This window comes from Anticarsia gemmatalis, chromosome 18 (genome assembly GCF_050436995.1).
Source record: "Anticarsia gemmatalis isolate Benzon Research Colony breed Stoneville strain chromosome 18, ilAntGemm2 primary, whole genome shotgun sequence".
NCBI classification, from domain to species: domain Eukaryota; kingdom Metazoa; phylum Arthropoda; class Insecta; order Lepidoptera; family Erebidae; genus Anticarsia; species Anticarsia gemmatalis.
This window is the reverse complement of record NC_134762.1, coordinates 7681290-7707813: the sequence shown is the minus strand read 5'-3', so window position 1 is coordinate 7707813 and position 26524 is coordinate 7681290. Positions and strand designations below refer to the sequence as shown.

The following is a 26524-nucleotide window of genomic DNA, read 5'->3' as shown; positions in this document are numbered from 1 at the left end:
ATAACAAATTTCTAAACAATTTTAACCTGGATTAACTCAAGGCACAATTTTTATTCCGGGAAATCTGTACACGCATGCAGAAGCTAGTAAGTAGCAGTAGTCTTATATGTAGTGACAAAATACGCAAGTATAAATATATTATTGGTACAACTATCAAAACAAACCTTTAAACCTCTTTTGCATATAGGAGCTCTAGATAATTCCTGCAAAGTAATGTTCTAAATCATAATGCACATTATAAAAAAATCACAGTAATTTACCGGAAGCAGGCCTACGGAAACTAACTGAACGCTTTATAACACTAACATATCATATTGACCTACTAGGAATGAAACTTATGGCGACGGAACCATTAACTATTGCAACTGAAAGACCAACCTTATACTCCAAGGAATAAGGTAGAAATTCCAATGCAGTGAAACAGTAATTTTCTAAGAAGATTTTCTTGAACGTTCTCATTATGTGCAATGTAAGAAAGTAGGTAAAAGTTTGTAGTTAACGTCTAAATAGATTGAGATATAAACCGGTTTGAACGAGTTTTTTACCTGTATTTAGGGTTCTGTATTTATAGGGTAAAAACGACCATTACTTAGACATCTTAGATACGGTAGCCATCTGTCTGTCACCAGGCTGTATCTTATGAAGTGACTGAAATTTTCACAAATTGTGTATTTACGTTACTGCTACAGCAAGAAATACTAAATCTATTAATTAATAATAAATTTAAAAGGTGCTTCCGTTGCACCACATGTCTCATTGTTGGTCTGCAGTTTTTAATGATAGTATTATGAAACCTCTTGTACGGGATCCGACTCGCACTTGACCGGTTCTTATAGATTAGTGGTTATTAATAATAATGATATTAGTTAAAATGGTACTTTCTTAAGCGCAACGTTCATTTTTACACCAATGATTATATTCAGGGGAGTCCCTAATTTTTGAAGTAGATTGTTTTGAAGGGTTCAACAACTTTTACATTAAGCTATAACACCATTCCGGGAGAATACTCGGGTACTGTAAAACATTTAGAAAATATACTTCCGAAATAAGAACTATAGTCTAACAACTGAATAGAGACCCTCCTTTGCAAGGTGCGCATCATGCATGACTGCCTCCGTGGCGCAGTGGTTAAAGTCACCACGCCGCTACTATTGCGCCGGGAGGTCGTGGGTTCGATTCCCACACGGAACAATTATTTGTGCGATCCACAAATAATTGTTTCGGGTCCGGTTGTGCTTTGTGTCCGTTGTTTGTATGTTTGTAAAAGTCCCCGCGATACAAGAGCAATTCTTTGATCTTCGTCATTTTTAATAAATAAGCATCGTTAAACGTTCTATGGTGAAAACAACGTAATTTTATGTATATAATATGAAAGTAAAATCAAAACAATTGTTTAACGCAAAGAATCCTCTAATACAACAATATTTCAACACAACATAATAGAATCTTGTAATTAACGTTCAACAAAAACTATATCAGTGCATCTACAATATTGATCATAGTATCACATAACAATCAAGTATGTTTTTTACTTAATATTTTCTCTCGAGATTATCTATATTGTACGTAAACCATAGGAAAGACATGATGCGTGTTCTATGAAAAATGTTCCAGCATTTTTTATTGAATATAATAAGACACGTAAGTCGCATGTCGTTTTAAATAACTCTGTGAATAACGCACAAGAAATCTAATACAATGTTTTCTAATGAATTTATACAAGCTCTGCATTGTCTGCTATTGATAAATGAGATGATTACAACAAAGCTACATCAATTTGGTGTTTTTTACGAAATATTCTGTTCGATTTCTTAAGCAGGGAAATTAAAAACAAAAGTTATTCAACATAATATGTCTGTGTCCAATGGGTAAAACGTTACCCTATTACTAGGACGTCGCCGTCCGTATGTCAGTTAATCTGTCCGTCTGTCTGCCCTTCTGTCTGTTCGTATGTTTGTGTGTCAGTGGCCGGGCTGCATCTCGCGAACTGAGATAGCCAGACAGTAAATATTTTTACAGATAGTGTATTTCTGTTGCCGCTATGTACGGAGTATTTCGTACGCTATTCCGAATCCCACTTGGACAGTTTTCTTGTGACATAAAAACTATGTGTCCAAACCTAGTGGTCAAACATTGAACAAAGTTTCGCCTGTAAGTCTGACGAAAATCAAGTCCCATTTATTAGAAAATCTAGTTTCGACAGCCATTTTGTACAATGCCTAATACTTATCTATAGACCTCAAGGTCAGAATAATAAATAAACAGCTTAGTCTTACTTAGATTTTCAAGAAAATCTACAGAATCTATCGGCAACTTGGCCTGTTTATCTTGCATATTGATCAAGTTCCAAGCACTTGTTAAGATTAACACAATGCCTAATACAAGAACAGAATAATAATATCGTTTATTTAGTAAATATTGTTAATAATTATAATTTTGGATGAATGGTTTTGTATAAATGGAATTATTATTACTGTTTAATTTATCTGTAAGTAGTTATTATGGGGTAAGGTATTCATTGACATGTCCAAGAAAGGGTAGAAAGCCACAAATCATAGGAAATTAAAAAAACAATACTGCAAATTTTTGGCTTTTGAGCCTTTTTACATCTTTTACCGAGTAAAAATAAAAAATATTGCCCGTGGGGGTATGTTTCTTCTTAGTATGTCTAATTTTATAATATATGTAAATATCAACCTTGCATTTTTGAAGAAAAACTAAGTGTCAAGCGTGGATCGATTTTGCATCCCGTATCAACAACAAAAAAACATACCATGTACTTTTTAAAGTTATCACTTACCTTATCTCCAAGACACACGCCAATAGGTGGGCTGTTAAGGTTTTGAATGAGGACTTATGAGAAAGACAAATTTTAATGCTTTCATCACTCAGCTATTTCGTCTATTTTGCCTAAAAAATGTTACGAAAAATAATTTTCGTCGCCATATTTTTACCAGATCATCCTGTGACCTTTTCTCCTGCTTATGATAAACTGATTAACTTTCCCGCTCATAATTTTGTCATTAAGTACCGCAATATTTTATTTTTAGACCATATTTTTATACACTTTAGTATAAAAATATGGTCTTTCCTTCTAAATTGACCGATCGGTTTTTAATGTGATTGAAAAGATAAAAGTGAACCAACTTTCAGGCGTAAGATTGATATAAAATTTAGATTATTTTTATACGCTTTAGTTCACATATTTTGCCCGCAATATCGTCTGCATGAAATTATTTCCCGGGATAAAAATCAAAACCTAAACGTTTGGATAGTTCATTGAACTATTATGTTTAATGCTAAACGTATTTTATTATGTTGTACACAGATGACAAACTGGATTAACAAATAATGATACTTTTACTCCCGAAAATCTTTTCACACGGACGAAGAAGCTCTGAAACTGTATATTTTAGTTCTAGTTATTAGATATACAGCAACTCATACACACGTAAAACAACAGCAAAATATGTAGCAAAAATATTTATAACTGTTTTAAACTAGCCTCACAAATGAAGTAAGCCGATTACTATAATGCGATGAAATTAAAATTAATAACCATTTCACTGCAGCCACTCATTATTATAATACCTTTTAATTAGTTTAAATCTTTCAGAGAATCCTATATCCAAGCTATTAATATAATTAGATTTGATAGAGTACCTGTGTATACTTGCATAACAATTGTTATGATTGAGAATGTTGTCTTCTGTAACTTTGTGAAACGTTTGAGATAAAAGTATGTATATGTTAGTGTTAAATAACATTGAGTGTCTGAATATAGGAACAAGTTGATGAAAGGAAGATGAATAGCTGAAAATTTTGAAAGAAAATAATCTAGTACTTACGTGTCCATTACCCGTTTGTTGCTATACTCAGGCACACAAAATTATTTGGCACTTACTACGTGTTATATCGAGAGGGAGATGAAAAATAATTCTACCACTTTAGAACAAACCCACCATCTCTTCAGCTTTACATTGTTTGTAGAGAAAATTTTGTAAACAAAACAAAACATTAATATTATAAATACATTTTCAAATAGATTGATGTTATTCAAATTTCCAATCACTGAAGGGAAATGAATATTTTAGCTGCAACATTGTTTGTTTATAATTAAAAGCTACGGGTAAATAGTTTACCGATCCCTAAATTACTATTTCATTTTGAAGTTAAAGGTTCTTTTGTCTGTTGGGTTTTAATTTGAAAACCATTTAATGGTTGAAGATATATTGTGAATTGAAAAGTATTGTTTACTATTTAAGCTATTCATTATGTAGTGGTACTATTACGTTTTATTCAATAAGCTGCTTCTGTTGTCTATGGCTACAGGCTAGAGTTTGTAACTCGTCGTTTTAGAGTTCATTTCTCGGGTTGGGCAAAGTGCTCTCAAGATTTCCGATTTCTTTTGGTATTTTAAAATATTTTTAGTATCAAGGTATGGCGGGTAAAGTGAAGACTTCACGGCTAACCCTTTAAACTTGTACTTTCGCTTTATAATATTTTATTTCTAAGGTAAGAAAAAGAATTTGGTATTATTATTCAAATAATACAAAAAATCCCAATGAATAATTATCGTATTCGTTCATATTAAAATATGATACAATTTTCATCACAATGTATTGTCAAGGTAGGTTTCAAAGATTGTTGACTGTAGATATTAATTTTATCCGTAATATTATAAACGCGAAAGTCTATCTACTACGCTTTCGCGACAAAAGCGTGAAACTAATTTGGAAGAACTTTTGCGATCTGGGGTCAAAAGGTTACTTTTATTTCAATACTCTCGACCGAAGGCGCGAGAGACTATTAGTTTAAATACAAATTACCAATGATTTGTTATAGATATAATTAATTGTTTTGCCAATGTTTTAGTGAGATTCACTTCGTAAGCACTGAAATGGCAGGTACGTAAATCAGCTGGTGGTCAAGGGGTTAAATATAACAGTTGTGAAACTATATCTAAGGGCTTCGCGATGTCTTAAACGATTTAACTTACGGGTTAAGTCCAATAAGTCACTGTAATTAGACCGGCGACTGTTTTTACTCAGACTATTCCAAATATATTTCAATCTTGTATATATAAGACATTTATTTTTTGTCTCATGCTGTCCCAGTGTTTGGAAAAGGACTCCCCCTAATTTCTCCACTGCATCGTACCCTCGGCAATTTCCTGCCAATCACTCAAATCGGTGACGAAATCGTCACACCGTTCTCGGCCTAACTTTATATCGTTGTCAAAGTTGAGGCAAAACAAGATTATTCAGAACTAAACTTATGAAGAAACAAAGATTCAACAACTATTTTCAAAAGATTATTAAAACTACCTCATCAAAAACAAAGGAATAAGTAACAGGATTTCTACAAATGAAAACGTCTCTTATTTCAATTCCTAAACTTAAAATATAGTAATTCTTAGTTCAGTCCACACCAGTGCACTGTTATCTTCATCCTTGCATGACGCTGGCCTAAACAGTAACGCATATAAAAGTGATTTAATAAATTGAAAACCAGAAATAGATGAGTAAAAAATGATAATATTAATATGGTCAGTTTTAAGTACTCTTAGATAAGTATCGATTAACTTATCAAATGGCATACTGGAAGACTTTTTCATTAATTTTCTGTCACTCTCAACCATTAGTTATTTTATCCAACATCTACCCCTTACTGTGCAAAATGCTACCGCTTGAATGTAACTGAAATAATAAAATTGCACAGTCCTATGGAGTCCATGTTGATTATTTAATTAAAATTTTATCATCATTTAAAACGTGTATAAAAAATTGTAAAGATATAAGATTATAATTGATTTTAATTCATTTGACTGAAATATGATTCTTTTAATCAAATCATGAGATTTTATGTGATTTTTCCTTCCTTGCTTTCTTCTGCTTTAGAAAGAAAATAGGGACATAAAAGCGCACTAGTGTATTCATTCCTGTAATATCACAAAGGTGGCTTAATTAAAAAGTTTTTAATTAATTCCGATGTTGTTTGGTTTCAGGATGCAGACACGGTTGAGAAACTGAACGAGAGTGGCGAACTCAGGAAAATGCTGAAACCTTATAAGGTAATGTTTTATTATACGGTCTTCTGTCATCGTTATCAGGTGTCTTTTTATTCAGAATGTTGATTAATAATTTTAAAAAATTGTAGCTACTGTTGGAGTTTTTCTTTATAATTTGTCTTATTAAAGACAATTTTTTCCTTGAATAGATATTTAAGTTTGCTGAAAATTTAAAATGTTATTGACTGAAAAGATAATTATCATATTTTTTTATAGTAGGTATGTAAAATAGTATTAAGTCAAGTGTACAAAATTTTAACGTAAGTTTGTTTGTATTATCATCAATTTGGTAACTAAAAAGGTTATCAAATTGTACGCAAAAATATTTTCCTTTAGGATCCTATTAACTGTCTACTTCGTTAAAAATGTATTGGCTCTTTCAAAGAATCCTAGACACCTATACTCAAACCCTACTCAAAAAACCGCTAAGGTTTATATTCAGTTTCCTTCTTAGGTAATTCCAACATAGATAAGACAAAAACAAAAGTAAATTCCCAATGACATGTGATAGCTCACGTCGTGTGCGTCGCAACAAAATTGACGGCACAATCCATCAGAGGGCGACACTTACCTGTTTGTACAAGGTTGGGCTCCTGACATTGTTTACTTGGAATTAACTTACTACTTTTATGAAACAATAGGAGTTCTGTAGCCAAAGTATTTGAAGTTTTTTTTGGTACAAACCTGCTTATATTTTGTTGTATGGAAGCCCACTTAAATGATGTATAACATCATCTGACTGATGATTTAAAAAATAAGTCTGTGAAAATGTTAAATATCTAATTATTACGGTTCAAAAGATACATCTAGTAGCGCGATTCTGTACAGTTGGTGCTATCGAGTATCAAAAGCTTGACATTTAAAATGTTCTGCAAAAAATAGTTCCTACGTCGTCCGTTAGAGGCGTTGATCAGATTTTCACTCAAAATTTTAGCTAGCCGGTTGTTGGTACTCGATACAGAATTGCGCTACTAGTGACAGACGGACGAAAGCGAAGTCTCAGTTATAGAAAAAATCTTCTTCAGTTATATTGTATCGTACTTCCGTTTTTGTCAGTAGTGCCAGAGAATTACGCTAAATCCAAAGTTATTTATATTTGCCTACATTATGTATTATCATTCTCGGGCGTGAAAAGTAAAGTAATGGCATAATAATTATGATAATAAGGTATCATAATTTAATTTCTTGATCTTATCTTTTAATTTCTCACGTAATGTCCGTTTTAATTATATTCTGAATTAAAATGTTATTTATTAAGTAATTGACGTAATATGATGAATACAATTTTACTTACGAGGTAAGTAGGTTTTGTGAAGTTAGTGACGATGAATGTTTGGTCATCTTTTACCCAAAAACTACTGAACAAATATTGTTGAAATCAGGTACACGGATTGTTTATGCCTTATTCCTGGCGTTTCTAGATAAAACGTAATGTAATACATATACATAGAATGTGGTATATAGGCTACTTTTACCTACCTCAGGAAAATTTCACAGGAATGAAACTGCGAGTAAAAACTAGATGATAATAGTATGATTTATCTTGTTATGCAAAAATGAAGATTTCTTCAAAAGACTTCAAGACTCGATGTTTATTCCGAGCTATCGTATAATCTTTATTTCAGTACATTTCTAGAACATTTTCCCAAGCAAGTGAAATCGATTCCCAATTAGTACAGTTAGCGTTGTGACAATATAGCATCTATGTAACATCTATAAGTAAACACATTATATAATAGGAAGTAAGATGTTTATACGACCTACTAAGCTTATTTACCATAGCGAAAGGTAATTGTTGCGTGAAAAATTGTTTATTTTTGTATTTAACTTTTCTATCCATACTTAATGATTTATTTATACACAACATTGTCTAACTTTAATTTTGACTTGACGCTGTTTTTGATTTAAGTTGAGACCTATTTTTTGCGTTTATTAATCATAATCTTCTGACCAACCTGCTCGTGTGCAAAAACTTTGGAAAGAAAAACGTATCCTTGTGTATTTAAGTTATGTGCCTTAACAAAATCTATTAAGTAGTTTGAACAGTTTAACAAACGCCTTCTTAAAATTAACGTCTGTAACAGGCTAAAAAATTATTAATTTATATCTTAATGACCCGCGCAACTTCGCTTGCGTCACATAAGAGAGAACAGGTCAAAATTTTACCCGTTTTTGTAACATTATTCAATAGTACTCTGCTCGTATGTATCGTAGCGTGATAATATATATCCTATAACCTTCCTCGATAAATGGACTATCTAACACTGAAAGAATTTTTCAAATCGGACCAGTAGTTCCTGAGATTAGCGCGTTCAAACAAACAAACAAACAAACAAACTCTTCAGCTTTATAATATTAGTATAGATATAATATTTTTGTCATCGCACGATTTAGGATATATAAAAGGATGTACATCATCATAAAATCTTGGTTCCCTTTTTATTTTTAAAGGTAAACAGCTCACAAAACCAAAGAAACCATAAGATGCAAACATCTCAAAGTTAGAAGCGTATTCACGTGAGTCTATTACGAAATAAGCAATAAGCAGTCCATTTGAAAGTGATCAAAAGCACATAATATATAATATACCAGTAGAAATGCACAACGTTACATAACATTTATATATTTCCTACACACGATTATGACATCTTATCAGAGAAACTCTCTCTAAATTCTAAAACATTACCAATTCGTATATTAAGAGGCTTTCGTCAAAGATATTTGTATGATAAATATTTATTTTGAAGATTTTGTTATGGCTTACGGCAGAATTGATAGAGCCATTCAAACTTGCTTTGATATTAGTAGATTTTGAGAAAATGTAGGTTAACTAAATCTCAATTTTATAACCTTTTACTATTGTTTATCCGAAGTTTTCCATCCATTCATAATCGTGTCCTTATTTCTGCGTCTTATGAACTCGAATACCGATGATGTAGGCTATCAATTTTTATTATTTCTTGATATGAATGAGGTCTACTTTTTCATAATATTACTGAATAACACTATTGAGTATCAAAAAATGGGTAGACAAACCCTATAGCGTATTCTTTTAAACCTATTTCGTTTAAGTCATTTTTAATATTTAGTGGTCGATCTTTTACACCTAGTTAATTCTTCTATACGTAAACCAAGGCAAAAGCATGGTCGCATTTTCAGCATAATATTAGATAATTCCTCACTTTACCTTCACATTTTACTAACGACACTAAAATTTCCTAGACAAATGATATTCTTTTTAAAAAGAATCTCACACTGAATAACTATTTAGTTTACCTCAGTTACTTTAAAATCCATTAGACGTATTTTGTGAACTAGTGCATATATTCAAGTATATTATAATATCTTACTAACTGGTGAAAGTTAGACAAAACGAAAACGTTTTGAGTTAAAGAAAACGGCTTAATTTCTTAAGAGTTTTTGTTGTACGTTTGGTTTATTTTTATAGTTTATGCCTGTTTTGTTTGGTGTAGGACTTGTAGTGCTTAACTTAAAAAGTCAGTGACTTTTTGTGTGTAAGGTGCAATTGAATAAACTCTTTGTGTACCTGAAGTAAACTTTATAGAAAAAAAATATACTTACTTTATAGAATGAGTAAAAAAAGTTTTTAAATGTAAAAGAGTGTTGCCTCTGTAGCTTTAATGGTGGTAAGAGACAGTTGATGGTAGTCTTTGGTTTGATTCCTGTATTGGACAAAGTACAATTGAATTTGGGCAGTTCATTTCGGAATATTTTTAATCGTAACCTAGCATTTCATTAGGTGCCTTGCATTCTCTCTAGTCATAGATTTGACTAGCATTGTAAAAAGAGTATGCACCTTCCCGTATTAATGAAGTACTAAAATTAAAATAGAAAACAAACCAATTCAAAAAAACTAAACACACTGTCCAGTCAGTGTCCTTTCTAACTACATTTGTAAACAGTCTAACCAATATAACCACATTTCCCAAAACCTAACGTATTCCGTAGTTTGCATTCAGTCAATATCTTCCTTCTATCAGGTATCGGTAACTCGTGAAGTTCATCCCTCAAGACCAGACTTGTTGGCGACACTGTTTACTTGAGTCGCCAATATCAAACACGACTACATATACGTGTACAGCTTGTAGAAGTCTTGAGTGGGTAGTTTGGTGTTGAATTACGTTTGTAAATGTTTTTTTAAACTTAAAGCACCGCTGATGACTTTTCGAAAGTTTTTTTTCATTATTTATCTGTTTCGTTCAATATTTCTCCGTACAGACTTAACTGAATGCGAGTTTTGTGGGTATTAGTTATAAATATATTTCGCTAAAAAATATGAAGGAAGCCACATTTCAGATGGTCACTGGGGCTTTACAGTGACACAATAATAGGTACAATTTTAAACAATATCCTATGTTTCAAAAAAACTACTACGTTTGTGTGAATTGAAGAGTAATTTTGTGGTATTTGTTGCTTCTGTAACCAAATACGTCACAGCCATCAACAGCAATGTATACACTTCACATTAACTGAAATACCTATGCCTTTACATCCCAAAATATCAATTCCACAACCAATCATCGGCGATACAACAATGACGTATCAAGTACATGCACAGACGCACGTCGCGTCGTACATAAGCATAACATGCAACACGATCTGTAATTGCATGTACTCGAATGTATGTACGTATTGTTACGCCTTCACATCCCAAAATATTAATTTCACAACACAATCATCACAACAGTAGAAGATTGACGTATCAAGTACATAACATGCAACACGATCTGAGCTTGCATGTATGTATGTATGTACATATGTATGTATGTATGTATGTATGTACGTAGCGTCCAGGGACGTTGTTCCGATAGAAGCTATACGTCGTATGCACGACATGTTGACGTAAAGACGGGTTACCTGAATCGGACGTTTGGTGCAAAGAGTAGAAGATACGCGAGATTGTATTGTTGTGAATGGTTTGTTTCTGATGTCGAGGTTTATAGATAGAAGAGGAGGGCTTTGTTTTTAGAAGTAAAAATATGAATTTGCTGTACTTTTGACTAGATATAACTTGTACACGTTTCAGTTGAAAGATTGTCTGTGTATCCGCTGTTTTTGTATTGTTTCTGTAATCGTTATTAATCAAAGGGAAGATTAGTTTCCCTAAAGTAGTATGATAGTCCGCAAGCACAAGTATTAGTGGCAAATAAAAATTTCATACACTCACTACTGATACCAAAATGATGCAAACAGTAGGAAGTTGCGCTACGTAAAGAGTGAAATGAGAATAATTAATTTCAAACGAAATGTAAAATTACATAAAATATGTATGATACTGACTACTGTGGCCAGTGGTCCTGTAGTTCGGTCTCTTTTATCATTATTTCCCACTAAAACCGCAAAATTACTATCGCACATCAGAACATACGTCGTTACTTTGCAACCAGAGTTCATGACTCCTTACAGTCTATTGAACAACGGAAATTTGATAAAAAAGACCCGGCAGGGGTGTACCGTCTAGACGTAAAACAACTGAACTATAGAACAAAAAGTATAAAATAAGACGTTAAACCAATAATGAATTTATTGCACGTACTACACGAAAAGATTTTTGAAGAAAATACACCCCCTTTTTTTTCCACAGAAATCTTTTTCGAAGAAGTTATAAGGTTAAGGCTTTGTTTGTTCAAAAAGGGTAGGCTCCAAATTATTGCGTTGCTTATTTATTGGTGGTTTTAAAGAATGGTAACAAGGGCATGTATTAAAAACAAAACTCTGAGCAGTAACTAAAAATTACACAACACTTCTTCCGACCCAGGATTTGAATCTGGTACCTGGGAATTAACTGACAGAATGCTTCTTAAATAAAAGGAAAAGTACAGAAAACAACATGGTCACTATAGTTTACGTACTTTTTCAACTGTTACCAAAGGATTTATATCTACGCACACTTCAAAACACAACAAACGAAAGTATACTCCAGCACATAAAGCACCCACCTCAACTCACTTTACCGTAGAATAATATTCCGTTTCTTACGCGAAACTGTTTCAGAGAAATCAGTTTGTATTTCTTGATTATACGAACACCTACATATTATTGTCTAATAATAACTCCGGCCCATATAACAGTAGGTAATTGTGTAACCGTTTCACGATCACTGGTTCAAACCTACGCATTTCTTGAGATTAACTAAAGTTACTTGTGTTATGTACATAAATAACTTTTCATCTCCTATTTTTAGCAACTTTTATTTTACAAAAATGAATAACATATAGTTAACATGTCCTGTTTCTTTCCTTATGTTTTTGGTAAGTAGGTTAGTCATAGAAGCGTTACAGATCGATTTATGGTTTGAAATATATCTTTTGATAAAATAAAGTAATAGGAGTGATCAATACTTAATACAATTTTATATCCAGAACTTAGCAAGCTAAATCTCGCGTATCATCAAAAAGTATAAAATAAATAAAAACCTGGTAAAAATGGTAACATTTTTCAACCAAACCTAATTTACTGACCTACTAACCTTCTAAAGGTTCTGATAGAATCACTGAATATTTTTATTGACGAATGATTTGATTTAATCGGCAAAGCTGTTCCTAATTTTTGAGTTACGGTCTCAGTTCAGTAACTTGCCCTAGATATATCTTAAATATTAAACACGCTTAATAAGAGATTTTTTCTTTTAGATAGTTAGAAAACACATTTAAGTCTTAAAATCAACTTTAAAAAATATTTTCGGCAATTACAATGATATGACTGCCACTGCCACTGATTATTTGCAGCCATTATTAACACTTACACATGAACAATATTAAACAACACATGTTATAATTTATTTCCAGAATACTTATAATGCATACTTCAAAAAAAAAATGTATAAATGCAGACTTCATACTACAAGAAAACATTGGAAAAGATCCATTAGTAATAGAAATGTGTGTAGTACAAACTGTCAACTCAGATGAAGGACTTAAAAACTTAGTAAACCTAAGCTTTAATGTTCTTTTTCTTTTTTTCCAGAGTCCAGACGCGTGCAACACCTGCCAAATGTGCGGAGGTTTCCGTCTCCTCCCGTGTCGAATTTGCAACGGTTCTAAAAAGAGCCTCCACAGGAACCATTTTACGGCAGAGTTCGTTGCCCTCAAGTGCATGAATTGTGATGAAGTCGGCCTCGTCCGATGCGAAGCCTGCTGTTAAATTAACTAAAGACTTTTTCACGAGATTTTGGTAAACAAAATGTTCTTAGAGACCGAATATATGCTTATTAGTTTTGCAAACGCGAAAGGATATAGTTTTTATTTAGGGTCGAATTTTTAAGAATTCTAATAATGGTTGGAGTAACCATTGAGTTTAAATTTTTATTGTTTAGCTTCTTGCTTTGAATTTGTTATTATTATTAATGCTGAATGCTAAAGCATCGCTCAGTTTTGAGTAGCACTCAAGTTTTTATATTGTTGCAACTCAAAATCAGTGTTACTTTAATTTGAGTGATGTCTCATAATTCGGCTATTAGTGCTTCCTTACAGCACTTAATTTCAAGTTGCTTATTTTATAACAATGATTGTGTAGATCACAATATTGGTTTTAGCGCCATCTAGTGCGATCGAGGGAGATTATTTTAAAATAAATCATTGAAAGTGATGAACTTTTCTTGCAGTGCTCAAGTTTCCATAGGGCATTTGTTTTAATATAATATTTAGGATTATCTTAGATAATTAGTGGTTGATTTTATATTGATAACAAAATACGGTCAACTACGTATAATATTATGTGTAGTAACTTCACGATTCTATCCTTTGAGAGTAATACAGGGGTTATAAATTCTAACTTTTCTTAATTTATATGCATAAGCGGCGGCTTTACTACATAAATTACAAAAGTACGAATACACATAAATATGACTTAAAAGGACCTTATTTTATCTTATATTTTTATACTTTGTTTTAAATTGAAAAAGAATGTCAACTTAGAGTTAATATGGATCCATAAAGATTTTAATGGTATATTTTTATGGTTGGTTTTACATGAGAGATGTATTCTTTAGCTTGTCACGTGTCTATTGGTTAAGTAATCTGACACTAACTCATTACTCATGAAACCTCAAAATTTGTAAGTTTGTAAAGAAACACTGTCGACCAAATTAATGACCCACAAATATTTTTCATACACAAAATCACACCTTTTTCTAGTGAGACCGGAGATTAAAAAATTCGTCTTATAAAATTGTAAAGCAAATAATATGATATGAATTTAATATTTAGAACAAGTGACACGAAATAAAAGATAACGAAACACAACAGAAATTGAATTTCAGCTCACATTTTAACTCTTTACATTCCTAGAACCCAAACACAAAATGTACGAGACGAAACTGAGAGATAAATATCAAAACTATTTTGTATAAGACAGACTAACAGACGGACAGTTCTCAGTAAATCCTTTAGTACGAGAAAACCGCTCTATTATACGTTTCCACTGCAATCGTCTTAAGTCTGCTTTCGTATTTCTTCAAAACTTATTGCAAACTGTTCCCTCAGAACTGTTCAATGTTTAATTTCTTTTTACGACGTGTTTGGACGGGAAAATAATTTTGATCTTTTTTGGAATTATGACAACCATTTGATATGTGTCAATTTTGATTGATTTTTATTCTTGAAATATTTTGTTTTTGGAGACTCAGTAGTAATTACTTAGTGCATTAACTGACTTAAAATAAAAATCTTTATAAGATTCGAAAGTCAGTAGCTTAAAAATTACAATTTTTGTAATCGGATTACATTGTTTTATAATTTGAATCGGCCGCGGCGTATTGTTGGATCATTTTATTTGGTCGATGGTGCTTCTTGTAGTTATAACACGGGCAAAAAATAACTAATATTTCGTATTTTGGATTCTTAAGCAATTGTTAATTACTTTTATGTATGTATGCATATAATTTTATCTAAGTACTATGTAATTGATCAAAATGTATGTAATTTTGTGGATTTCCAAAATATTTTTCAGTGCAACTGTACTTTTATATGGTTTTATAAAATACAAAGTGAAGTTTAATATTAAATAAAATAAACTACCTGATGGTTTATCAGGAGGTTAGTTATCTTTAAGTTAGGTACAGATAATATGCCATAAATTAGTTGCAATATTTTATTCTTTTTTTATACAAATGTTTATAGTAATTTTTACATTTTCTTATACATCTAAGTTAGTGTTATATAATTATGTTTAATTAAAGCATGATATAAATGTATTTATTATAAATTGTGGATAATTAGCGTTTAATGTGTCAAGGTGATTTTAGATTCTCTATATGGGAATAAAATTTGCATGTTTATTTGTGTTGTTTTAGTACTACCCACACTGTGAAGCCCTAGCACAATATATGTTTTTAAATCTAAGTATCGTACTAAAGTGTAAGGTGCAAACGTAAAGAAAACCAGCAAAAATTCTCGCGTTGCTAAACATAACGAAACCGGACGGCGAATGAAACTTTTTTCGTTCTAAAAACCCCGCATCCGCTACGTGTCCTTCTGTATGGCTTGCACCAAAACTAATATACCAGAGATCTGAACAAAACTTTGCAAGCAACAATTTGAATTACACTCTCCAATTACATACTGCGTAGAAATGTGAAATATGACAGCGAAGTCTTCAAAATCTTAAACAACAAATGTAGTTAAACAATAAATTAAAACATCAAGGTCCAAAAATATGTCTACAAAAATGGTCAGTGCTCTCACCGTAGCCATAGAAGTGACTCCAACATCAGCAATTCCTAGCACCTTTATGTGGATCGGCTCTTGGACATTCATCAGAAATATCGTCACCATCTTTCTGTTCTTCACGTCCATAAATTCCCATGGTAGACCGTAGACAGCATGCTTTAGTTTCTCACTCTAGAAAAAATTACAGTTTTCTGATAAATTCTGCAATTTTTTCTCAAAGTGTGTATCTTCAGAAAAAAAAAATGTTTTACCAGTGAAACAAATCGTGTCCCGCGAGAGTCTCTACAAATACAAATCGTGAATACTAATTACAATATAAGTTAAAAAAAAAACTGCGTATTAAAATATTGGGTCTATAGCATGTCTGTGTATGGGATTGAATATGGGGACCACTTTATGATTGTAGTAAGTTTATTCAGAATGGTTTAATGTCTCTTACCGTACTTCCAATTAGTTCGAAGATAACCGAAAGCTGAATAAGTTGCTGGTACAATATTAATGTCATTGGTAAGTAACGAATTAGAGCTCCTGCAGTCTGAAACGTACATATGTATTTAACCACCATAGTTACTAAAACAGACAAAAGATTTTTTTTTGAACTAAGGAATCGATTAAAGGTAGTAATACTGACCATCTGAGAACATTCTAGAAGTAACAAACAACCACAAACTTGATGAAACATATAATACACGAACAACATTGTACCAAACGCATTGGACATTTTCTTCGTGAAACTGAAAGAGAAAACATATTAATTTCAAAACGCCCAAGTTTTGAAATGGATATAATTGTTAACTGTTACTAGATTTATACGTGAAGTAAAGAAAAACGTGGCAAGGAAACCTGCTAAAGTTCTTTAAACAGTTTTCTCGAATAAAAGTTCCAATCAATTTTATATTCGTAGTGTAGTAATATAGGTAGCCGTTTTATGCAAATAGTTTTGTACTACATTATCTGTTGTTATTCGCTATTATCAAAGATATTATGCTACTGGAAATATTCTATCGCAATTTGGAAAAACGCAGCCACATTTATCCCTAAAACGCAGTAAATGCTGAAACTTCTGCTGATACGAAAGGCATTTATTATCGCATTGGGCTATTCCATTACTTACTAAATAATAATTCTGTGGTAATCAATACAATTCTTGATCATTTCGCTTACAATCTCCAACTCGTTTGCTGTATACTTTTCACAGTAATTTTCTTCAAGAGATTTATGTGTCGGTCTCGGAAATGTATTGAGTTTGTGTAGCAGTATGTTGAAATGACCCCATAAGTGAAACACCATGAGGGAGAGAAAGAGATCAAACATACAGAACCAAATCGCTGCTAAAGATGAAGAGACACTAAAAAATAATTCAATATTATTTTATACAATTTTTAATTATAAGGTTTTTTTTTACTTTCTGTCTGTTTCACGACATTTAGTTTAGTATCGGATAACCAACTTATTAGATAAAGTGACAGCAATGTACGTAAAGTGCACTATTATTTCTGCTAAGCCAACTGATACTTATTAATAAGTGATGAATCCGGACAACAGCAATATTTGAACAACCAAATTAGCTTAAAACAGAAGCCGGTGGAAAAGTGCAGAGAAACTCTTTTATCCAACAAATTAAAAATCTAAATTCTATACTCTGGAAATATATTTTCTGCTAAACGTCTGCGTCATACAATAAATATTTATTTATTTATTAACTTCATATACAAAAGTTGTATAATGGCGGACTTAATGCCAATGGCATTCTCTACCAGTCAACCTACGGGTGATGCAGAGATAAGAAGAAGTAGGTGTATAATAGAAGTGAAGGAGTGAATTGAACAAGATAAACAAATAGTTAAGAGAGATTAAAATGAAAAGAAGTATACAAAAATACATAAATATTGATAAATACACATAGCTACATACATACAAAATACGTTATAATACATATTAGGTATTATAAAACTATTATTTATCTTACACAAGTTCATACAACGGTGCTATGAAAAAAGCAACAGGCGCTAAAAATAACCAAACCAAATACTGTTTTAATTACCAATTAAAAACACAAATGCAAATATATCCAGCCATACTGGAGTAAGTATCAAAAGGATATAAAACGTAGACAGACGTGTCAAAGGTCAGGTTTCTTGGGCCTTCCTCTCTGAAGTATCCTGAGGAGAAGTAGTTGTATATGGGGATAGCGTTGAAGAATATGACACCGGCGAATGTCTGTCCAAAGAGCCATAACGTGAAGAGGTGGGAGATGACGTGGACTCTTTTGTGAGTCTGGAATAGAAAATTGGGCAATTAATGGTTCTGGATAGTTAGTTTTTGGATTGTGTGCGTTCCTGTGTATCTTTTTTTATAATTTGGCTTATATTGTATTCGAAAAATTCTATTAAATTTCGGAATCGTCTCTAATTGTACCATGGTATAAAAATATGATAGTAGGTATGAACTTATTCGTGGCTGTAATGAAAATCTTAGGTCCCTAGCAACATTCTTGCTTATATTTTGTCATAAGTATAGTAACCTAACTTTAACTTTTTTTTTTTAATTTATTTTCCTGGTAAACATGGTAGAAGATATTAGGTATTTGATAAGTTTTCCGATTATTTAATGTCTTCCCAAATCAGTAAAACTCGGTATTATAATATAAACTGTAAGAAACAAAGCAGCTATGTGCTATATCTGTCAAATTATTAAAGCTTATCAACCGAACGTACTTGTAGAAGAAATTATACAGAGTATTCTAGAGATAAACATTTTACTACTTTTATGTCCATATGAAGCTAGTAAAAGCTTATATGAATACTACGAAACAACATCTTTAACCTCGAAGATAATTACATACATATTGCTGTCTTATTACTTCTCTTTGCCTTCATAACGGCTTACCTTCAATGCGTATTCAGAGTCATCCTTGAAGTAAAACAAATGAATCTGGGTCAGAAACAACTTCGCCACAGAGCGATATTTTGTTGAGTACATCAGTGTTAATAGTCGAGACTAAAAAAACAAATAATATTCAGTAGTAAACAATATTGCAGGCAAGTATTGAGTTGCAATTTAATTATTTATTTGATCCTTTAAAAAAGTCCTCCAATACTTTTTTGTCTGTTTGATCGCAATAAACTCAAAATCATTTAATTAAAACAATTTTTTGTAGGCTTTCGTAGGTTTACAGACACGTTGAAACAGTACGTGTGCGTACGCAGGCAAATGTTTAAAAGGCTTTAAAGATGTTATTGCCCGATTTTCCTCCCGTGAATCTTTCCCATTGACAAATATCATTTTGAAAACAATTTGACTAAGATAGGCGAGTCGAAGCTCTCCAGAAAATAAGGAAGTGAATACAAAGACCACACATTTAAAATTATTGTAATCTAGAAACTTATTTTTTACTTTAAATATCACTACTATACTTACCAATATAACCACGTTCATAAAAGCAATAACATAAGCATACCCGATTTCCATAAACGTCAAATTATTACCACGAAGACATGTATACAGGAATCCTCCAAAGAAATGTATGAACGTTAGTATCGTGAGAAATAATGACATAGTGGCCGATTTCAGTTTTGATTCTTCTTCGTTTACTTCTCTCGCTGGCCACGAGTTTACACAATTTAGAGTAAATCTTACTATTTTTATGTAAAGGTAGTCGAAAGGTGTGATTATTCCTCTGTAAAAGGATTAATTTTAAATTACTCTAAACATTTTCGAAGGCTAAGTTTTAGCAATCTGTGTTTTTTAAGTTTTTAATAAAAGGTATTTTTAGGCATTTTCAACCAATACTTTTGTTATTTTATGACAATGCTAAAAATGATAAGTGTAAAAATATGTAAGATCAATTAGACAATAATTGATCTTACATATTTATTTAGTCATTTTAATATTATACACATAGAAAAATACTATTCAATGAAGTCCTCTAAATATTCAACAGTTCTGGTTTTAAGACTAAAAACTTACTTAACAGCTTCGTTTTCAAAAATCAATTTACGTAGATTAAACATTATGTGAAATATTTCAAACAGTTTAATAGAATATACTCAAATCTCGAGTGAACTGCGACTGAAAGTAATTATATAATACAATCATAACATGTTATAGGTTTTCCTCTTTAATTATAAAATGCATTATAAATATACAGTTATTTTATTTGATTGTAATTTGTTAGAACAAGCAATTAGTGATTCGTACTCTTTCATTAAAATATAAATTATTCTCTTTCATATTTTAAATACAGTATAGAAGCGCATAGAACACACAGATAGTTCAAAGAAAACATATTTTTCATCGCAAGAGATTCAATAAAAATACATAAATGTATATTTTATACTTACTAAACAAGAAATAGAAATGTCAGAAGCAACAAGTTCTTTACGGATAAAATAATACATTTTTGAAATGTCTATTTCAGTTTAAAATTGGTTTCACTGACATTCACATTGCAAAGAAAAAGTAACTCAACGCTTACCGATCGGAGAGCTCTGAATATAAATAAAAATATACCATTGGATAACTGACACACGGTCATTCGACTCCAAACTAAGCATAGCTTGTACTATGGTAACCAAATAAATAATAAACATACTTATATACTATTAAATACATAAGCATATTAACTTTTTTAAGCCTCCTCTATATAATTACCGATTAGCTTATCAGATGATATTTCGACAGTCAAAAGGTAGGTAAGTATTTTTTTTTATATCGAAATGAGCAAGACTGAATTATTGCCTCGCGAGGCTGCTCGCTTAGTCTGGACGCGGCTATTCATATACTGATCATTTCGGTGATGACTTGCAAAATGGCTACTCGTAACCGGCGGTCCTGTACGACAAGATGTATGGGTGTAAATTAAGTAAATAAATTCTGTAAGGACCGTACCAAATGGCGTTATCTGGTGTCTGCCTACCTCTTTGGCAAAAAGGCGTGATTTTATGAATGTATGTAGTGCGACAGTTGTTTGACATTTTATCTTACCTATTGGGTAGGTCATCCGACACGTATTAAGCTGTAACGTATTAGCCGTACAAAGAAGAGTATTAATAACTAAAAATTTCTCAAGTAAGTGAAAAATACTTATATCAAAAATAAAACATTCTGCGTCACAGTTCCGAGAAAATAATAGCGTAGTGGAATTGTTTCCTCTAGACAAATACTGTAGCGATGTAACTGAAAATGTGTCTTTAATTCCTTGGTCATTTCGTGAAAATTGTGCTTTTAAAACCGCTACGAGACTTTCAGACATACCTTTTTAACGTTATTTATATTTATTTTGAACAGAAACTGTTTCCTTCGAAACAGCTTCTTTGCGAAGTAAATACTTTATTTCTTCGTTCACCGCCCAGACATTTTTTAAGAAAAAATCTGATATTTTTAAGAATAGTAAGAAAACCTAAATTCTGCCAAAACATCATGTGCCCAACCAACAAACTTTCTGACGATAGAATCGCCCTCAGAATTGATTTTGAATATTTGCCTAAGTTCTGTTATGTGTTTGCTAAAGCTGCCAAATGCGAAAAGTTACAAAAGATGACACTTGATTTATTCAGTAAATAAAATTGATACACAGGATCCTGCTTAATGCTTCATATTATAAAACTACAATATAAATATTGGAATCTAATAAATAGATCAAAATAACTCCCATTTTCGCTAAGGAATAGGACAAAGTCTACAAAACAAGACCTAAAAAAACACTGTCTTGACAAAGTAAACCTTTAATTTTACCCTCTTACAAGCAAAGTGGTTTGTCCAATTAGAGACCAGGTCAGGGTCGGAAAGCATCGGAATTTCCCGCTGCCAGGACGTATTGAGGCCTATACTCACTATAGCGTAACATTTTCTGGCCGCGCCGGTATCTCTACACATAAAGAAAAGTATTGAAAAGAAAAACGTAAGTAACAGTTTTTATTATTACTTAATTAGGCTTGAACTTTCTGTTATGAAAAATATGGGCTATAATCTATTACTATACGTATAAATATGAACTCGACGTTGTAGACCTAAGGTTTAGATATGAAACATGAAACTGTCAGTGGTCACTGTTTTGTCTTGGTGACAATAGTTTCAAGTGATTCTGGTGATAGTGTTCCGGTTTAGTCACCCAATCACCTCAATGGGTTAAAAGACTTCTGCTTTTGGCCTGTAATATATTATTTTATCATACATGTACATACACATTCATCCAGCTATCTTATGAGTCGGTTAGACTTGAATCAATATGACAAACATATTTGACACCTTCGGTTTGCTGGACGTTATCTCATACACATACAGGTTTATTTTTAAAATACTTACAACCTCCCATGATGATGTTGGCTATCTAGTCCTGCAAAATTTTTAGTATTTTACAAATAAGTCTGTACACTGTTATCTTAGTTTGCTTTACTTCTTCCTTCTTGCAAAAGTCTTCACATTGTAACAGACTGCTTCAGTGGATAGGAACCATCTAAGACAAATTAATGTAATTACCATCGCCGGGCATGCAGATGATTAGACCAAATTATACTAATATCAGCTCTTGACCGCACTGCTTCTCGGTATTTGCACTTAATTAAGGACCGTCTGTTTAGGGTAGATGGATTGTACGGATTTAATGACTGAATTCTGGGGGAGACGTAGAAAAAGACCAGTCGACGTAATTATAAATTAAAGTAATGTTTTTTTAAGACGAATGCATTTTCGTTTTGTTTAAGTGTGTTTTGGTGAAAATTATGTTTGACAAAAGCATAGTTTTAAAGAAATCAGGCTGATACTGCGTTAAGGTGCCCGTGAATGTAAATAGTTGTCTAAAATTGTGAAACATGGACGCCAAAAGACGTTTTTCAAAATTGATCACGACACCTTCATAAGAAAGCAGAAATTGCACAAAGTAGCCAAGAATTCTAAGATATACCCAAAAAATTTGGAAGACAGATATGATGATATGGATTATAGAACGACAGCATAGCAGTGGGACCCTGTAGGGAGCTAAAAAGGTATGTAAAGGTTCTGTAGTATCACCTACCTTTGAAAAGCCAAAGCTGTGTGTTAGCAAATACCTACATATCAACCAAATATTCGCCTCAAAGCAGTCAATTCAAAACGTGACATTCCCACAATAATTAGCCGTGCACCCCTTTGTACAATTACAGGTTCGAGCTCCAGTGAGCTGCAGACCAATTAATCTTCACTCATGTACCAGTTTGAACAGGTTACGTTCACAATACCACGGTGATTGGTTGAGTACGGATCATTAGGACTTTTGTTTTCGTATACCTTTTGAATAAAAACTGTGTTGATAAATGGAAATATTATTTTGCGATGTTGGTTATCTCTGACTGCATATTTAGGAATGGACCACTTTTCAATAATGTGCAGAGATTTTGAGACTAAAGTTGTTTCGAAACCTGTCAATTTCGAATTATCATTTAAAATTAAAAAAAAAAAAGACAAGACACGCTTTATTTGTGGGATGTTTAATTTTTAGTGTAAATAGTTTACTAGTTGATAACTGGCTCGATAACTGCAGAAAATCGCTTGTTGTTAAAAAAAATGCAATAAGAGGATTAACGTTGCAAAGCCCAGTCGTCTTTGTATTTATTTCCTTTGACTAAAGTTGCATAGCATTATTGGAGGAACTACAAGAATAAAAATGAGATGGTAAGCTAACATTTTTAAAGACATGATACACCGAAGAGCAGGAGAGCTGAATAGTTTGGAAAATGCTAAAAGTTTATAATTTTGTTAAATAGCTAGTAATATGTTGTTTGAACTGTGTTTGTACGGCGATTTTATATCGACAAACAAACCACATTTATTTGAAACTTTTTGTAATAAATTGACGCTCGAAATGTGTGTTGTGGTTGCTCTTATCGGCAAAGGACTATCACGAACCAATTTAATGAAAACCATACTTTTAAATGGCGAAGAAATAAAAAATAAATATATGTTTTTAAACATTGCTGACCTTGAAATTGGTGTTAGAAATAGTTTTCTTGTCTAATGTAATGTCGTAATAATTTGGGAAATCAATAATCCTTGGGCATTCAAAAAGTGTCCTATTTTTTACTTATAAGAAGCTTACTTTATGCGTCGCAATTTCTGAATTGCACGAATCATTTAAACACATTTACAAACTGAAATATTCGTAGCATCCCACATAAAATGCGCGTTCAAATGATTCGTTTGTACGTAAAATAACTGTATATTAATTTCAATGATATGGAATGAGTTCAAAGGGAATGCGTTGTTTTCAATAATGTCAGGTGTACAGGTAAATAATTACATACTAAACCGCTACGGTTATTATTTTCCCCTTTGTTTGCGAATGCAATTTTATGTGGAATATTATTATGTTATTATATGAGTTTTATATATTATATAAATATTTTGTTCTTTCTTTTAATTACTTGAAAGAATTGACTGCATATTATTATGTATTCTGAGAAGGTAACTATATGCGACTGCATAAAATGAGGTTTTAGGATCGATTAGGTTATAACTACTACTGAAGTCTGTTTTTTTTTAATATCTAAAATAATAATGTTCCACAAAAGAATTAAGTATAGTTTACACTTTCAATTGTGATAAGCATGATATTATAAGAAAGTTAATAATAATATCTAAAAAAAAACGACAGCTAATGTATAAAAGATAAGTTTTAACTAACTTATCCGATAAATAAAATCACAGCAGAAGTAATAAAACAATTGTAACCAACTGATAAAATAACCGACACTTATTCATAACCTGTGAAACTGACCATTAATATCGCTTATTCGTCCGTTTTAACTCATTACTTAGTATTAATCTCATTCCTACAAGATTAAATGTATTAGAAACTTAGAAACTTTACCCCTCAGAGGTTGTTGACCCCTGTCGGTGAACTTCAAAGCAACAGTACCTCGGAATCACAGACAGACGTTTAATTTTCTATTATATTATTACATTTGTCTCTTAGGTATTTCGGCACATTTGCTATTTTCTTAGCAACAGGTGTTCGCGGTTAGAGAATTTTACTTAGAATGTCAAGTTTGATAAAATCATAATGTAATCAAGTAAAAAAGTCTTGCACTTTTGAGAGCTTTTTTAAACAGTTTATGAAGAAATGCATTTTCTGTATTGAGAATGGTGGTTTGGATGAAGTTAGTTTTTCTCGTTCTTAGAGGCTTTCCGTACTTGCCATAATTATTTGCTTGCCTTTTGAGCAAGGTAAATGCCAAATCTAAACAAATTTTCAGATTTTGTTTCAGGTAACTAGTTTGTTAAATTATTTTTGACTCTACTAACATAAAAATGTTATTAACAAAAACTATGACTTTTTATGATTCCACTTAGATTTATTGTATACCAATTAGATGCTACTTACAATCGTTTCATATGAATTCGTTAGCTGCTTCACTGTCAATAATATTAAAAAAAACTAGCCGTGCTATTTTTGCATAACACCTTATAATCCATACAAAGCTTACTCTTCCGTACAAAAATAAACGCAAATACAAACATACAAACAAAAGCTTCAATACAAATGTTTGTAATCCGTGTGTTTGTCCAAGTGATTGGTACAGCCGGTTACACATGTAATCCTACGTGTAAGCGTATCAGTTCCGATCGTTTATCTTTATATATACGACTAGCTGACCCGCGCAACTTCGCTTGCGTCACATGAAAATGCAGGGTCATAATTTTCCCCGGTTTTGTAACATTTTTCGTTGCTACTCCGCTCCTAATGACCGTAGCGTGATGTTATATAGCCTATAATAATGTAGATTCTGAGATTAGCGCGTTCAAACAAACAAACAAACAAACAATCAAACAAACAAGCAAACTCTTCAGCTTTATAATATTAGTATAGACGTATTCTGCACCGTGATATTTTGGTTAACACAGTGTTACTGGACTAATTTTGGCTTGTTATATGTTTCGGGTCTAAATATAGATTAAACGACAATTTTAAACTTCAAAAAATAAATGTGTTGCTGAAAAAACGTTGTTGTAAATGGTTTTACACACATTTTTAAACCCTTTAGGAAAGTTAGTGTAATTAAGAAAAATGGTTTCCCTGGGTAAGATTGTTGACTCGGGTAGGTCATAGTATACACGAATAATAGAAGTGTCTCTTTATACAATAATATTTTAATCGAGGTAACTTTCTATCGTGCAATCCTATCTTTGAGCTAAAGCGTAGCTACAGACAGAAAGAGTTTAGGACATTCGCGTTCCGAGGCCCATTTCATGTGTTTATTAATCTATGTAACTAGAGCAGCATGTTTTATTAAATCAAATAAACTTTCAGTAAACACATTCAATAAAATTAATTCCAACATTCGAACTAGATGGCGTTGCGTCGAGTCTATTGCAACAAAGGGGCAGTTTTTCAACCCAGGGCAGAAAAGTCAAGCACCGCTCGAGAATCGAACCCAAAACCTCAAGATTAGCAGCCACATTATCATTAAACCCATAAAGTAACTATTCCAATAAACATAAAAGCGTTCCCTTTCTCATTACCTCAGTAGGTCAGTTGACGAACAAGTGCGTGGGAGAATATTTATTGCTCAGAAACGCGTAGGTGAAATGAAACAACCCCATGAAATTAGACGTCGTTTGATAGTTTGTCGACTAAATGTCAATTGGCTTTTAGTTTTTTCTTATTAAGTGTAGTTCAAATAGCAAAGCGGGTAGAATAAGTGAGTATAGAAAGGTTCATAATGATTTTAAACCAGATTTATTTTTCGCAAATTACACGCAAAGGGCTTAAATCAACTGACTGAGATAT

General features: G+C 32.1%; 2 protein-coding genes across 2 annotated transcripts in view; one reads left to right on the top strand and one right to left on the bottom strand.

Annotated features, from left to right (window-relative positions):
* The window catches only part of LOC142980400 (uncharacterized), a 61715-nt gene extending 46347 nt beyond the window's left edge, over window positions 1-15368 (top strand). The window contains exons 3-4 of the mRNA XM_076125740.1: window positions 6008-6073; window positions 13058-15368. Of these exons, the coding sequence (XP_075981855.1) occupies window positions 6008-6073; window positions 13058-13234 (243 nt within the window). The 3' untranslated portion in view covers window positions 13235-15368. The remainder of the gene's footprint in view (window positions 1-6007; window positions 6074-13057) is intronic.
* A 276-nt stretch (window positions 15369-15644) lies between these two features.
* LOC142980401 (odorant receptor 13a-like) lies at window positions 15645-19197 on the bottom strand. The gene is made up of 8 exons (XM_076125741.1): window positions 19180-19197; window positions 18649-18759; window positions 17804-18036; window positions 16874-17107; window positions 16391-16493; window positions 16199-16294; window positions 15775-15930; window positions 15645-15692 (listed from the first exon to the last, which is right to left on the bottom strand). The coding sequence occupies exons 1-8, from the start codon at window positions 19195-19197 to the stop codon at window positions 15645-15647; spliced, it is 999 nt and encodes a 332-aa protein (XP_075981856.1).
* Between the last annotated feature and the right edge of the window lie 7327 nt (window positions 19198-26524).